This window comes from Ambystoma mexicanum, chromosome 14, assembly GCF_040938575.1.
Source record: "Ambystoma mexicanum isolate Mex_15411 chromosome 14, UKY_AmexF1_1, whole genome shotgun sequence".
In the NCBI taxonomy this organism is placed as follows: Eukaryota; Metazoa; Chordata; class Amphibia; order Caudata; family Ambystomatidae; genus Ambystoma; species Ambystoma mexicanum.
The window spans coordinates 54,108,420-54,125,394 of NC_090940.1; the positions used below are offsets into that span (position 1 = coordinate 54,108,420).

The 16,975-nt window shown below is 46.7% G+C and overlaps 1 protein-coding gene and 1 long non-coding RNA gene across 3 annotated transcripts in view; both read right to left on the bottom strand.

The window, feature by feature from the left end:
* The window catches only part of LOC138527242 (uncharacterized), a 188,532-nt gene extending 177,142 nt beyond the window's left edge, over positions 1 to 11,390 (bottom strand). The window contains exons 1-2 of one of the 2 annotated variants that reach the window (XR_011283821.1): positions 10,468 to 11,388; positions 10,164 to 10,234 (exon numbers count right to left, since the gene is read on the bottom strand). This is a non-coding gene — a long non-coding RNA (uncharacterized lncRNA). Of the gene's footprint in view, positions 1 to 10,163; positions 10,235 to 10,467 lie in introns of both variants that reach the window. The other variant, XR_011283822.1, reaches the window with a different exon arrangement.
* A 1,615-nt stretch (positions 11,391 to 13,005) lies between these two features.
* FOXG1 (forkhead box G1) lies at positions 13,006 to 15,659 on the bottom strand. The gene has a single exon (XM_069638508.1). The coding sequence runs from the start codon at positions 14,614 to 14,616 to the stop codon at positions 13,345 to 13,347; it is 1,272 nt and encodes a 423-aa protein (XP_069494609.1). The 5' UTR covers positions 14,617 to 15,659; the 3' UTR covers positions 13,006 to 13,344.
* Between the last annotated feature and the right edge of the window lie 1,316 nt (positions 15,660 to 16,975).

A 16,975-nucleotide genomic window follows, 5' to 3' on the forward strand; every position in this document is an offset into this window, starting at 1 on the left:
AATAAAATAGATTCTGCATATGTTGGTGGGGAGAATACTACTGTAATTGTTGTTTGCGTTACAGTGTGTTGTAATAAATCTGAGCGCTATATGTTACCTTATACGGTGCACATTCAATTTCTTAATAGGTGGGGGAGGCACCTGAGTTGTGGCTACCTGACATTTCTCTGATAACCTGTCCTCTTTCCGCCATACTTTGGGGAATTGCTGCACATGGGTACACCCCAGAGCCATTTTACCAGAAGAGAATAATCCCTCCTACCCACCTGCTCTAGCCACACAATGGCAGGCACATATATGACACTAGGGAGTATAATACAATGTCACAATCAATTTACATGTGTGTGTGGGGCGGGGTGAGTAGAGGGGGAGCTGGGCTCCATCGCGAGCCAAGACCTCCGTGTTTGAAATGCACATACAGCAGGAGAATTCCATCATTGGGATTATGTTTGTTTGTTTATTTATAGCGCGCACCAGACCCGAGAGTATCCGGGTGCGTGTTCAAGAATACTTTAAGCTTACATGTTACAGTTACACATTTCAGGAAGGTTACAGGGTGCATTGCCATAACTGTGAATGATTTCCTTCAATTCGCAGGAATGTTGCCATTTCTGTGTGTTACTTATTTTACCAAAATGTGGAAGTTACATCACCAATCCACTGCTTAAAGATATTAGAGGGCAAAATACTAGTGCCATATTGTGTGTGAGCGCATGTGTGTATGAAACCCTTCAGTTTTCCCTAATGTGGTTGGTCAAATCTACAACATTTTACAGGCTAAATTTTCAGCTAATGCCAATATAACCTGGGTACACCCTTTTCTAGTTCGGCTCTGAATGAGAGGTGTCCATCATGCGCCCTCTCCACAATTCTCGCCCGCCATTTCGCCCTTGTTCACTGTATGAAGCACGTGACCATCCAAGCGGTCATGTGATCTTTGACATACGCATTACTCGGAACAGGCATAGTTAGCAGTTCAGGATACACCCCTACGTCTGCCATTGTGGACGATTTCAGATTTCATCAAGAAGCAATGGGTTTCATAAATAAATATTGACTGTCCTCGTTTGACTTGCTGCATATTGCCATATTGCTATGCCCTCATGAAGTTAACAGCTCCATGGGCCCAGACCGTGTGCTGAGGACTATATTGCTGTCCTCCGGATATGAGCAATAATGCAAGTGCAGTCAATATTTCCCAAGTATGTATTTTTCAGAAGGAGTTAAGGTTGCAGAAGTGATGTAAAAGCTGAAATGCGGTAAAAGATAGAGATTAAGGGTCCTACGTGAAAAATACTACACAAAATAACAGCACTATTTCTAAGTCACAGAAAGCCTTAGAAGTTTTTTCATACCAACAATTCGCCGATAAAGAAGCAGATCAACGATGATAAAACTCGTTGATGAATATACCCTTAATAACATCTGATATCAGGGTCAGTTAGTTTTAATGGGACTTCTAAATCGGTGTTGTTTGACATTTGAGACCTTTGTATACATTTCGCAAACAGATGCTTTCTTTGATTATATCTATTATATAGCATCATGCCGTCATTTCAGGACAACTTATACTTTTGTAACATTGGAAAAATTCATTTTATTTGTGACTTTGTCTTATTTAACTCTATTTCTTTATTTCCAAAAAATGTGTCTGTGTCTGATTTACAAAGCGTTTTTCAATGGGTTTGCGCCATTGTACAACGCTTTTGGAAATCAGGCCTCTGTTTTTTTGGAGATAGAAACATGTAGGGGTGTTGGCTGATGCATTGTGGTTGGTGTAGTGAAGCCCGCTACCTCCACTTCTGAAAGCCAGCACTGAGATTCAGTTTCTCCTCCACAGGCACAATGCAAGTTGTCTATACACTCCGAGTTGTGCGTCTGCAGTTTGCCACTCTGAAGACCTTGATTCCACAAGGCTTCTGGCTGGCTGGCCTCCCTAGGGGGGACTGAAGAATGTCCAGGAGGCTCTTTACAAGGGAAGTAGGTTAATTGTTTAAGAGAAAATATACGCCGTTATGGCTTGTGTGGGGCGGGGGGCAGCACAAACAAGTGTGGCTAGCACTGTGAGTGGATGCAGTTACCTCCCTTCTCAATACATTAGTGACAGGCCAGCACACACCCGTCATTAGTGTATTAATTGGTTGGGGTCACCCACGTGAGCAGAGGGCAGGGATCAGCCCTCCACTCAAGACACAGCCCCAGTCGCATTTGCTGTGACTGGCCTTAAAGTGTTGTCGCTGGAAGTGCATTTGTGTTTCCTTCGCCGAGCTCCCATCGGACAAAACATGTTCATGCACCGATATTCATGGAAGGGGGTGCTGTCAGGATTCTGACCTGGGCAGACCTGGGACAGCGAAGCATCGTAGTCACATTTTGAAGCGCATTCAGGTGTGCACTTCTTGTGCCCCCTGCCTCCCACGCCCCGCAAAATGCATGGCGCGGATTCTTATACAATGTGTTATGTACATTCATACCCACAATTCTTAAACCCCATTCTTTGGATCCTAAAGAATCGCTTGAAAAATCCCATTGCACATACAGGTGGGGCACTTTCAGAGCATGTGTGTCAAACAGCAGTGAAGAGGATAAGTGACTGAGGAAAGGGGAGGTATTCAGTAAAGATTAACATTAGGTATGGGGGCTCATCTGGGCAGAAAATGGTCAGAAAATGACAAGCTGATGCGTGCTGAACAAACTGATTTATTTTTTCCAGAAATTGAAATCTGGTATTTGGAAACCAAGTGTTGGCATAAAATGATAAAATCAGCGAATATTCAGTAAGCATGAGAACTTGTTGTTAACAAATAATTAATAGTGCCTAGCAACAAAAAGAGCTTTCCCCCCAAAACTCGTAAAATGAGTTATTGCGACAAAAATATCTGAAATATGTGTTTGGGTACTTCCTAAATCTTGTTTTGTTTATTCTGAGATCCTCGTGGCTGATCTCGCGCAATCCCCTCTTCGGCGTACATGCCCATTTCTCACTGTTCCGCGCTGTTTCTGGGGCGCTGTTTCTGGACTCGCGGGGGATTTTATTACCACGAGTAAAGGCTTTTTATCGATCTATGCGACATTGCTTTCTGAAGCCTGAAGCGCTGTGTTCCATGGGATCGATATGCTGTGATATGCTGTATTATTGAGATGCGGGTCCCTCTTCCCACTTTCTAGTATGACTAATGAGATACAGAAGTGAACATGGGTAGGAGGTTATGTCAAAATGCTAACCTGATGATATGAACAGCCTGTACATAGTCTGTTCCTGCAATTCCTACATTGAGTAGGGTCTAAAGTTTCAAAGGTGCCTCTTGGGAGGTTAACCGTCACCCCGAAATCTAAAAGAAAGCAGGTGTGGGCTAAGGGTCAGCATTGGGATACTTGGCGAGTGGCACGTTCACTTGCCACGGGCTCCCATGATGCGAGGGGGTGCTGCTGGGCAGCCCTCAATTAGCACTGTACCTAAATCAGTGGCCTCTGCTTGAACATGTGACCTTTCTTGGCCGCCGGATTTGGAAAGATTGCTTTAAGTTTTTGTTTTTTTGGTAAGAGACTTGTCAACGTAGCACCTTTCAAGTTATCACATCCCCTTTCAGCGTTTGAATAATGTGTTTTGGAGGTTTTTACATGGACTACTTTAGAGCACATTTTCCAAAATCGGTTGCTAGATTTTCATCATTTTTCACATGCTCACAGACCTTACGGTGCAGTGGTGTATAGTTTGCAAATTGCGAAAATCGGACAATTTTTGGTGATACAATGGTCTCAACGCTGTGAACATGTTATGTATATTTCCATCCAATTCAATGCAGAAGGAAACTATCACTCAACAGAATGTCTAATGTTGCTTCTTGGAAAAAGACTAAACGAATGCACACACCCGCGATCCATAAGACACCAAGTTGCACAATTCACAATTCATCTTTAATCCCCGCATATAAATGAACCTGTAGAGAACATTGGTGCAGCATTTTAGAATGTCAAACGTTATAGAGTAATGTATGTGTGTGTCTAATGTTGGCGTTGTGGAATGTGTGACTTGGCTCAAATTGATTATCCTACACACACATACACACACACACATAGATAGATAGATAGATAGATAGATAGATAGATAGATAGATAGATAGATAGATAGATAGATAGATAGATAGATAGATAGATAGATACAAGTTTAAACCATTTCCTTGGATAATAAAACCACACTCAAGTCTTAAACGTTCATACAAAATACAATAATCCACGAGCTGCTATATATATAGCCGCTATATATTATAAATAAATATATATTATACATATATATATATATATATATATCAACTACAGGAGTAAACATTGTATGTCTTACTCTCCAAGAGGCAATTATCACTAGCCAATGGCTAGTGGCGACTGCACTTTTTGCAATATTCATATGCGCTTACTAATTCCGTTATGGTTTCAAATAAAGCTTTCGCACGAGAACATGAGTTCGTCAATGACAATTTAGAACCTGATTTACAAAAGCTAAAATAGCAAAACATAGCGAAATTTGATGCGCATTTAAAATTCGATGCCAGAATGGATCTGTCGTTGATATGGTTTCATGAAGAGCAAATCTTTTAAACCAATACAAACGCAAGGGCGTCAGAGATCCACATCCAACTAATACGTGTGTTCGGGTTTCCACCTCTACATGACAATGGCGACATGGTCTATCAGATCGTGTTATCCTTTTTCGAGCACCCATTACTTAACTCTGAGAAAAGTAGATCTAATATCTTTTTATTTAGATCACTCTCACATTGGCGTTTCAAGCTGGAGGGAATTACATCCGCTACTGTTGTGGTGTCCACGGGAAAAGGGAACCCTCCCGCCCAACCTGACAGCCCAGAACTTTCGGACCCATACAATCTAAAGGAAAATCCTCTTTCTAATCATAAACCTATTTGTTCTGAGGAGCCAACCAAGATGTGAATGTCTTTCTTTGCACCTTACGCCAGAGCGGTGGAATAAGGAAGAAGGGCGCCTGTACTGGCAACCCACACCCTTTACGTGTGCCTACGTCTGACTGGCCTGCACGCACGGAATGTACACGTATATTCAAATACAGGGCACGGACTGCAGGGGGGCTCGAAAAAACATGTTTCCGTCTGGGGGTGGGCACAGTATTCATTATAGTACATGTCCCACCCCTCTGCCCCTTTAATCGGCCTGATTTACAGAGGGTTTTTGAACGGGATTTCCACATTGAAAAACAAATGTGTGAATATTTCTTAATCTAATGCATGATGTTCTATTTGTTGAGACATATGCATAATGTAGAATCGGGTCAGCTGACACCCCTCCTCGCCCCCCCAATAATAGGCTACGAGCTGCAGAAACATATGTTACGTAGTTTAATGTAAAGCATGGGCAAGATTTTTTGGTTTCAAATGGAAGGTAACGTACGGCTAGATATCTCTAATAAAAATACCATAACAAACACTGACTAGTGTCACTAGGGTCTGGCGCTGCCAGCCTGTAATGCACGTGTGTGAGAGAGAGAGAGAAATCCATTTGCCGTGTGTTTGTGTCCTTTTAGAAGCTCCACTTCACTTGAATATGCCACGCCTGTAAATGATCATCAAATGGCTTCAAACGCGGGCTGCAATGATGTGCAGCACAACGATTTGAGAGTTCGTGTTAATTAGCCGCACACACAGTTTAGTGCAACACAGCACGTAGTATGGCAAATAAATATGTTCAGTTCACGAAAATAAATGAATACAGGTACACCCGAAGTGTTCCAGCATACATCACAGCCGCATCGTGTGTAGCATGTTTAAGAATTGCGCATATATATCCCAGTAAAATGACATAACATGGTGCGTGTGTGTCTGAGAGAGACCGCAATGCTGACTGTAAAATAAAGATATTACAGTAATCGCGACATTGGGTAAAGTATAATTCCTGTGCATTAAGGAAATAAGTAATGGCGTGACGTAATTTCTGCAGAAAAATAGTTGCGTGTGTACCAATAGCACGCACACGTTTGTGTGTGTGTGTATATATATATATATATATATAGAGAGAGAGAGAGAGAGAGAGAGGGAGAGAGAGAGAGAGATATTTAACAATGTGAGTCTGTTCTTTGTCGCTGGTGCTTTAAAATGCAAGCATATCGTTTTGAGTTTGTGTTTTGATAGACCAAACCTATTTCGCGTGACACCTGTACACATTTCACAAGACATCGTTGCTCAGCAGCGTAGCCTCCATTTCTGTTCTTTTTTATGAAACCCCGGAATCGCGTCCATTAGTAAACCCAAGAGACGCGGTTATTGTTGTGATTTTAAACAAGGCAACTTAGTCTTGATGGAAAAGGAGGAAACGGATAGTCCATTAGCCCGAAATATCATATTGAAACTATCTCGGATTACTTTTCATAAAATATTTAGATTGTATTAATGAGAACTGCATGTGTGCAGTGCGATGTTTCAATTGGAAGCGGCTTCTTAATTGCTGGGAAGGAAGGGATGTCTGTGTCATCTGTTATATTTATTGCATAGTAATAGTCTGGGATCGGGTTTGCCAAAATGGATCTGGCAGATAAGATATGCTTCTAAGGTAATGGTGAGACAAAAGAGCAGCAATATGTAAGGAAATACCCAACGCGCTGCATAAATAAACACACAAATCAATAAGGAACTAGACAACACTTGTCGTATTGAAGATATGCAATCGATTGTGCTGCTCCAGCGTGTAATCAGAACTAGCCATATTTAATTATGTGTGCTTTAAGTACACTGATTTTCCTTATGCTGTCAAAGACACGTTCAGGTGAATTTTCACCTTCACTGTAGACAACTAATTGTCGTCTCAATAAAGAACTGTTCTTTCAATATATGTCTGTCTAAACCCTCAGGCCACTCCAGCACCGTAGAGATATTAATCAAGCCCGGATTATCTGTCACCACCGTAAATCTTTCCCTGGATTAGCTGGGACACAGGAAGAAGTGGCAGCGAGCTATATTATACAATTAAAGGTTGCAAAGGGCAGGGGCACACAGAAAATGATAAACCGACCCAGTACAAGAAGACAGATATGCACATTTCACACACAGGGAAAGGGCATTGTAATTTATGATGGTATTTGAAGGCCCTGCAGTCCGATGACCCCTGCACCCTCCCTCCAAGCAGTTGCGGTACCTCGCTTCCTGGGAGCCCATTTCTGGATGGATGGCTGGGCGGCCGCGCTGTTGGCTCTTGCGAATGCGGGGGTCGTGGAGTCTGTCCTCTAAGTACTCTTCTCTTTGGCTTCCAGTAGGATGCCCTTTTTATTCAATGCTATTTTCCTCAATTCAGAGGGCAGGGGCAAGTAACGCGCTGTGGCTGCTCTGTTCACACAATTTACGAATATCTACTGAAGTGAGGACTTCAAGGGCCAGATTTACATACGCTTTTTTGAATGCGAAATCAGGCCATGTATGTCAATGCCTTCCTGTTCTTGGGTGTACTCTATACTAAGGCAAATCCCAATCCAGCGTTCATTGTTGATTCGTGTGCTGGACAATAATTCCCGAAAGGAGAGACCCGAATTCCATAGAGACGCGGAATTTCAGAGGCCTATTGTCATGCGAAAGGGTTGAGAACAAAAACCAAAAAAGGTAGTGGGGTTCTAATGGAACTGACTTTGCTGTTGTGGGTTTTAGCACAATGTAACAGTGACCTGTGTGTGGAGTGAGGCCGCTGCATGTGTCCGGGAGTGCACTTAAACAATGACGCTACATTGACAAAAAATGCGATTAATATCAATTTGATTTGTACTGATTGGAATAATTCACGAGGTCTGATTCACATGGCGTTTTTTTTCAATGGGCGCTTCTCATGTTAAACCCTCTGTGAATAAAGCCCACAGTACGTGTACAAAAGCGCACACACGTTGTTAACTAGTACTGAGGTTGGTGGGGGGGGTGTAGCCAGGTGTGAGGCATGCAGCACTTATTACGTGTAAAGTACATATAGTGTTGAATTTATGCCGTCGAGATTTACACAATTTCTCCAAACATATAACGATCAGATACTTCTGCGCCCATGGTCATATTGCCGGCCTTATGCATTTCTCGCCAATATTACATCAGTGGGTATGAAGTGTATGTAATTGACTAGTGTGGGTATTGTATGAAAGAGAGCCATGCTCCCCACATCACACCACACCTCGCCAGCCTGGGCGAAACGGGTTGCATGTGTGTAGCATTCGTGAAACCCCGCCGAACATGCACTCAGCGCCCTGTCTTCCTGGAAATCATGGCCTACTTCCAAAGCAACTCAATGTACGCTTTTCGCATTTTAAGGGAACCGCTGGGCCGCGACCTTCATTCTAAAGCCATGTAATTAGCGATCACGAATCCAGTATCATGAAGGCCTGTTCCAAGGAGGGGCGGTGGGGGGGGGGGGGGGTGTCGGGGGGGCTTCTCGAAGGCAGTGCAATCAATGACGATAGTTTTCAGGCCAGTTCTCCAGGTATAAGATTCTGGTCTGCAACCCAAAAAGCATGTTAGTACTACTGAACTGATTTTTGGTGCCTAAATTAACTCAAAAAAGCCCATTTAAAAGGGCCGAGGCAATCTGACTAGCCGGTAAACGAGGACGATTTTTTTTAAACTTGTGTGTGTACATGCGCATTTAGTTTATGTATGTTTTAATATCTTAAAATACGCACGTGGATAGAGTCCATGCCGGGTGAAAATAGCGCTTTTATTTCTAAGTGGCACTGGAATTACTTATAAGGAAGACAGATGAACAGGGCGGTATAGAGAGATGGACTCCGCAGATAAAGAAAGGGTGACATTTAAAGCGTGCTCGTGGTTGATCATTCGCCCCTTTGTTGCTGGTGTTTGCACAAGTACATTATAAAATAATTCAAATAACGTTAATACAACAAAGTTTAAAATGCCGCGATGCCTTGGGCGTAAATTAAACCAAATGGATGTGAGATGTAGTAGAATTCTTTCGGAAGCAGAGATTCCGAAAGTGAACTTGCAATCCAAGGTCACACTTTCCTGCCTTTGGCGCCGACCGAATGTGCATATCTGCAAGTGTCACTCGGCCCTCTTGCGCCCAGTTAGTTCCTTTTGTTCGATTTGCGATGCCCACAGAATAACCCCGCCTGCCTCTGCTTCTATTCCAGCCCGTACCATCTTGCTCAGAAAGACACTGGAGCAAGGAAGGGCCGGGCGAGCGCATGGCTATCACATAGAGAACTATTCTATCAAGCGCCAGCTAAGTGCTGGGATCTAAAACAGACACTGAGTAAACAGTAAAGATCGACTGGAAAATCGCTGCACAATATAGAGACCATTTTCTTGCCACCTGAAAATCGAACACGCAGGACAAACGGGAACCTGGCTTTCTACTGCTTGACAACAGCGCCCTCGTGCTGCTGCCGAGGGGCCCGAGCCGGCACACAAGGAGCCTGGAATCACACAATCCGCGCACATTTCAAAGCAGGCTCTTGTCATTTAGCTCACGGAAAAAGCAATCTGCATTGGCCTCCAATAGTGGCAGAAGGCGCTCTACGAGATCACCCACAATCACATTAGCCAAAAGAAACAGATGCGTTTTCAGCGAAATGATTCTGGCCCTTTCTTGTCTACATTTCCAAATAACACCATTCGCAAAATAGCTATGTCACCTTTGACTACCGAACTGAATCGATACAAATTAAGATTGGTATATTGGTATACTGCGGCTGTGTGCCAGGCAAACCCGTTAGGTCCGCGCTCAATAAACACCCCAAGAAAAAATCGGACGGTCAAACCGCCCAACGCAACACGCTGGGCCCGATTTACAACCCGCTTTCCTAAGGGACTTTCCGATTGATAAACGCGCGTCAATCAGGCCCTATATATATATATATATATATAAGGACCGCCTATACATACAGTAACGTGCAAAATATATATACACATGTGTGTGCGCACACTATCATTGAAGAACAAGTCGCCTCGTTTGTGTATCCGTGTTCAGTGTAATGAATATGTTTCTAGAAGCTAGCTATTTATAACTTCCGATTTCCCATTTGTAAGTCATATATTTTCGTATTTGAGAAAATCAGCGCAGACTAGTTTGCAGTCACACGGATATTTAACGTTAGAATGTCTGATGCATTTTACACACATTTCACAGACTGTTCATTGGCGAGTGACACTTACCGCCTCGCTGGTGGCCAGTCACTTATTTTCCGCCATTCCCGAGCCTTCAAGCACTTCACCAGGAAAAGCTTCTAAGAGGAAAAGGGAAACAAAGCTTATTTGACATCCTTTCCTGGAAGGTGTTTCGGCAATAAAAAAAAATATCAAAGCACAAAGAGGGAAGCATGGAACGTGCGTCACATTTGCAAACCTATGTACTGCTAAAATGCTATATTCGGCCCGTTTAACATGCACATTCACACGGTACATTCCCGGGGCAGAACATGCGGAACCCCTGCGCCCTTGCAACCCCCGCTCCACTCACCCCGGTAGGGCCCGTGAGCCGTGGATCGGGTCTCCCGCCTGGTTTCCGAGGCCTCGTGTGCTGGGGGAGAGATGCCCGGGAACTCCGACGGCGAGCCAGAGACAGGGCCCGCCAGAGAGACGGCTCGCCGTTCCCGCTGCGCCTCGGGCGCGCTGCCATGGACGTCCGCAACACAGCAATGCACATGGCTAGCGCTGGCAGGTGTGTGCAGAGAGATGGCCACAACGTGCACAACTACAGAACGCCATCCATACAGTCCATGAGCTCTATCGGGAAAACACGGTCGTCGTTTTCTGCTTTGGGACAAATCAGTATTTCATTTGTTTGTACTCAACATTTATAACATTTTGTAATGCGATGCATTCCTTATGCGAGATTCATACATTTGACAATAAAACGACTGTTTTTATGGATCGCAAACCAATGACCAAGAGGTAGGGTTTACCAGAGCCATTGCATCCCCATAGCCAACGGCCCTTATACAATAAATACGTAGGCGAGTATACGATGCCGCTGCATAGAGACGGCATGTCTTAGTGCCACGTTGCAGAGTTAAATTGTTCTCTAGCGATTAAAGTCACCGGCTCACTTTGGAAGAAAATGTATGTATCGCAGGACATCGTCTACGCGGCACGGGGACTTCGTATCCCTAATATAAATAACCTGGACGGGACTGAGCTACAGCGCAAGCAGCTGTCACCAAGGGCCTTCGGCCTCTCCCCACAATGGCCGATGGGGTCCTCCAGGACCGGGGCACTTTGGTAGTCACTCTGAGGATAACGGCTCAGCCTGTTAAACTGCATGTGCCGGCCCAGGTCCCCTGCGCCCCGTGTGCATCACACAACGCTCTTCTCTGACAGAGGCATCAGCGCAGTGTAACAAAACTCCCCGCATCCCTCATCCTAGAACTTTTCATTTCCCAATAAACGAACGTGATTTCACTCCACGCAGTCCATCCTAGAAATGTGGCTTTTCAAGAGACATGCACAATCATTTAGAAACATTATCTTTTTTAACGTGTTACTTCTCACACGGACTGTGTTCTGCTAGATCGAGTACCTGTGAATGTTCTATCCTTTTACACAGCCGAGTTTTGTTTCCTCTTTCTTTGCTTCCGTTTGCCTGGGAATCGGCCCTGCACTCATTACAGTACCGCGAGCGGAGTGGCTCCTCTCTTTTCGGAAGCAACAATCCCCTTCACACTGTCCCCCCACTAACAGCATTTATTCCAAATAACAAAAACGCATTTCAGCAGCACACCATCCAACATGTCAAATAACCTGCTGCACAATTTGCAGCACCCTCTGCACTTTACAGAAGAGTGCAATGTGCTATTTCAAGGTACGCGTTGGGTTCCGTAACTTGCGGAAAAATTGGATGGGGAATTTCCTGGATTCGTAACACCGGATATTCCCTCCGTGCACTGTGAACATTTCATTGATGCACGCAGATACGGGCAGACCCGGTTAATGCACCTTCCAATCATAAATAAATATGGCCTTATCCATTCAAAATTGTGCTATAGTTGGTGTCACGAGAGTACACCGACAGAAACAACCCCGTTTCTAGCAGATTTAATACGATTTCTAAGTAGTAAACGAAGGTCGGCATATTTGAACTAGAAGTTGTCTACATTTTACATGTCTAACTTTATAACGCTTAGCAGATGGTGGTATACAAGCTGCTAAACCGTAATATTGTATATGTGCAGTGCAAACACTGGGTAACACATTATCAAAAGTCGTTCATCATTGTGTCGAGGAAAGCTGCCTGAAAACTAAATAAAGGACTTTCAGTCATTGTATTGCACTTTTGGATAATGGACTGGACATCCTTGCCGTCGGGATTAAACGTGATTTGCTTCAATCATTGCAAATGGTTTTGCTCAATGCGTTTCATCGGAAATAAGTACTGTGCTAATATGTAAGCGTCCAAAGAGTTTTCAAGGAGCAATGATGTGGGTGCAGCAAAGGCCCCAAGCAGCATGATGAAGTTTCTATGTATTATTTTAAGTGCCTGTATGCACAATTCTCCTGTTTCATAAAAAAGACAAAAACTATAAAGTATATATGAATTTAGCCTATTCTTTTATTTCTGTGTGTTCATAGTAAACATTTTTGTAAGTGACAAATACGGGCATATGACCACAGTATCACAATCAAGAAATTGAAGACGACATGACAATCACTCAAGTTTGTGCGGCATTTGCGCAACACATGTTACATATTTTTGCAAGATTCGACCTGTAAGTACAATAGGTATTAACATTTCACTACATTAAAAAGTGACCTGTTAGTGACCACATACATCAAAATATACACAACACAAAACTGAAGGCAATCATTATTTTTGTCCCCTTCTGATGCATTTGGACGGGCAGTGCTGAAAACTGACACAATGCCTTTTTAGTTGCTGATTTTAATTACTGCAGTGAATTCATTTTCATAAAACCCAATCTTTGGTCTAAAGATAAGAACAAGAAGAACGTAAAGAAACGGTTCCTTTAAGGAAAAGGACAAAATAACAAGTGGCCAAAAATTATGTCTTGGGCATGTTTTATTATTATGTCTGCTTAAATACAAATGAACATTTTAAACTTTGTATTAAAAAGGCCTTTTTTGTCTTTAAATGAACGTACTGTTAATTTTGCGGAAAAGGTGAGCATCAAGCGACATCTCCATGATAACTTATAATACTGCAAACATGGAAGTGCGTGCTTGGAGTCATTATTCCAAGAGCTTGGACTGGTCCACATTGCACCTTGCCAAGGGCTGGCTGGCACTCCGAGTAAGAAAGATCCCTAAAGACGGAACAGACGTAGAGTAAAAAATACCTGGCCTTGCGTGGTCTCTGAAAGTGGTCCTGGGACTGTCCCCGCTAGTGGATGAGTGGGTTGGAGGACGAGCCCTGTGGCTGGTGTGTGAAGTAGTCTGACAGACCCCCGGAGAGACCCGACGTGAAACTGGGTAGCGAGGGCCGTAGTGCCTCACAGGGCGCCTGCGGGGACGAAGAGCTGAGGGCGGCCTGGCGCGTAGAGCCGGCCTGCGCGCCGGACGGGTGCGGCACATGCGGGAAGAAATAGCTGGTCTGGCCGGCCGTCAGCAGGTTCATCGAGCAGGGGTTGAGCGTGTAGGTGCCCGAGCAGGGCACGGAGAGGCCACAGGGCACAGAGGCGGCCAGCGCGGCAGCCGTCAGGTGGTGGGTGGCATAGGGCAGGTCCCCGTTCACTAGGCGGTCCACACTCAGCCCCTGCGCTGCCGCCGAGAAGGAGTGCCCACCGCCCAGAGAGTTCTGTGCCGCCAGCACTGAGCTGTAGGGTACCGGGTGACCCGGGTAGGCAGAGGCACCGCCGCCGTAGCCCAGGCCGCCCGAGGCCCGTGGGTGGTGCAGTGACAGGAAAGGCGACATGGGCCAGTAGAGCGAGCCGGCACGGTCCATGAAGGTCAGGCCTCCTGAGGCCAGCCGCGCCCCGCGCTTGAAGGCCAGCTTGGCACGGGAGGTAGTAGAGCGCCGGCGCAGCTTGCCCGTCGTTCCCCCGATGAAGACGTCGTCGCTGGACGGGTCGAGCATCCAGTAGTTGCCCTTGCCCGGGTCATCGTAGTGCCTGGGCACCTTCACAAAGCACTTGTTGAGGCTCAGGTTGTGGCGGATGGAGTTCTGCCAGCCCTGCTTGTTCTCCCGGTAGTAGGGGAAGTTCTTCATGATGAACTCGTAGATGCCGTTCAGCGTCAGCCGCTTCTCTGCGCTTTGCCGGATGGCCATCATGATCAGCGCGTTGTAGCTGAAGGGCGGCTTCTCGTACTTGCCGTTCTTCTTGTCGCCCTCCTTGGCCCCCTCACCCTCCTTGGCCCCCTCGCCCTTCTTCTCCTCCAGTGCCTTGTCCTTGTCCTCGCTGTCAGCCAGGGGTTCGGGGGCGCTGGGCTCGGGGGCGAGCTTGTCGGCTGGCTCGTCCTCGGGCCGGTGGTGCGGTGCAGGTGGTGGCTGGTGGTGCTGGCTGTGGTGGTGATGGTGGTGATGCGGGTGGTGGTGGTGGTGGTGCGGGGTTGGGGGGTGGTTGTCGTTCTGTACGGCCTCGGGCACCAGGCTGTTGATGCTGAAGGACGACTTGGGGATCATTTTGACTTCTTTTCTCTCCCCCATGTCCAACATAGCCGATGGGGGCGAGGGGGGGCGCAGGAGGCACTTCAGAGAAAGTTGCAGCAATAGCAGCGGGAGCAGCACGGAGCGGGCTCGGGGCTCAGCTGGGCTGCTGCTGCCTCTGCACACCGGTCGCTCATGGAGCTCGGGCCAACACACGAGGCTCGGGCATCACAATCACCACAACAAGGGTGCACGATAGGGACGCAACTACTTCATGCCCCACAGCAGAGCCTTAAACAACACACAACAAGCCCTCTATCCACGGCCAGGCAGAGCTCCCAATTAATTCCAGAGCCTGCGACTCGCGCGGCTGTAAAGAGGGGAGCAAAGCCTGCTCTCGCCGCTCCGGGGCCAGGCAGCCAATCACAGGGCACGCCGCGACGGTGCATCGCCCCGCCCCTCTGCCAATCCGGGGCGCCCTGCGCCGGCACTTCCTTCTCCCCGCCCACCTGCTCCGGCGGAGGGGCACCGGCAGTAGGCAGCCGCAGCGCAGCGCCGGCGGAGGAATCTCTGGCACTCTCCCCTCCCGCTCTCCTTTCAACCAAATCCCAGCTTTAGCAAAATATCGCACCCCGGCTCTATGGGATAATTTTAGTTTCGAGCATCAATATTTTCTCCAGTGGATTAAAGTTTATTGGGCTGCTTCTCTTTTGGGGCGGTAGCGAAAAATCATAATCCATGTGAAGGAGAAAATGGTGGTGCGGCTCGAGGTACTACTTTGCGGGCTGAATCCTTGCATTTGCCGTGTTTACACGCGGGACGCTGTGCACAGGTTCAGCGGCGGCTTCATGGCAGTATTTTGTTTTCCGATTGTTTTATTTGAGGGGGGGGGGGTTCCTTCGCTGTGATGTGTTTTCTTCGCTCTCCAGCGAGGCCTGCCGGGCGCCCGCGGATCGGGTCGCGGTGTCCTCTGGGTGGGCCCCTCTGGCGCTCCGCGGAGCACGGACACCTTTTAGATGCTTCAATCGGTGTCTGCGGGCAGCAGCCCCCCTGCACGCACGCGTGTAAGCGCCTGTTTTCTCGCGCATCATTCCGCTGCATGCGCCCCAGAGCCTCCCACACTGCAGCAGCGCATTTATTTTTAATCTTTGACCCGGAAGGTCTGCACGAGCTGCACATTGCAGGGCCTCCGCTGGCTCTAGTCTTCAGCCGCAGAGCAGTGCTCGCATGAACCCACCCTAAGCTCGCATTAGTTCCTGCAACAGTTCCTCCCCCATTGTTTTGGGATTTCTGGCCGCGAGGTGCAGGGACTTTCTCCTTCCCCGGGTCACATGCGGGGGATTTCCTGAAAATGAGGTCCTCGGGGCAAAGCAGTGCTGGCTTCCAGGATCTGGCAGTTTTTTTTTTGGGGGGTGTAAAATACACGCACATCGTGTACACAGACCCCTGCACATTATAGAAATATATCAAGTTGATGTAAATTGTGAGGTACATTCCTCCGTCGGAAGGCGTAGCCATCACAGCAGCGGGAAGAATTATTTTATTTTCGACCATCTTTATCTCCGTGCACAGAAAAGTGTGTCCCTCTTTCTATAACTCCCTCGTGTACATACAATCCCATTCATTTGGAGTGTGAGGGGAGGCGGGGTTGAAAGACGATCAAACATCGAGGCTTCTACTTAAGTGTTTGCATGTTTCGGGAAAGGTATAGGCAACAGTTTCGTTAAAGAGCCACTGCTTAAAATACCCCCCACCCCACCTATGCCGGTGACAGCTTCACATCAAAATGAGATAAAGCTGTGAAATGGTCAATCACTGGGAAATAGGAGGCACTACATCTGGAAAATGCACACAATTGGCACTAATCGTGAGATAACCTCCACTCCCCTCACAGGCTCTTCGTGCGGCCTTCCTTCGCCAGCGACCCCAGACCATTTCTAAGATGGTACTAGACGGGGCTCGATAACAGCAGCCCCCATCTCTTGGTGCTGCTTGTAACTGCTGCAGCCAAGCCATGCGGTTCATTTAACACCCTACACTCGCAACATGACCACTAGCTTCGCCAGGTCGACAGCGTGATGTCGAAAGGAAGCAAACCGCGATGTGAATCCGTATCCTGCGTTTATACGCCTGTGTGTGTCCATGTGTGCGTGCATGCATGCTTCTGTAGCCGAGGGAGTGCTAGCTTTCGTTCACTGATGCTGCATAACATATTATGTTACACTGCTTACTGGTGCATCTCGCTATTTGTGCTGGAATCGAGGCACAGTACCCTCGTGCACCAGCATGTGTGTGTATGTACCCATGCGCTTAGTTTAAGACGAGCCCAAGCCCCGTCGCCCCCCGCTGCCCCCCCCCTCTCTCTCACACACACACACACGCACACACACTGGCTTGTCAGCACACCCTCCCAGAGGCGAATCAATGG

Bases quoted from the DNA above. Each gene is read 5' to 3' on its own strand.
- FOXG1 (XM_069638508.1), bottom strand. From the start codon at position 14,616: ATGTTGGACATGGGGGAGAGAAAAGAAGTCAAAATGATCCCCAAGTCG.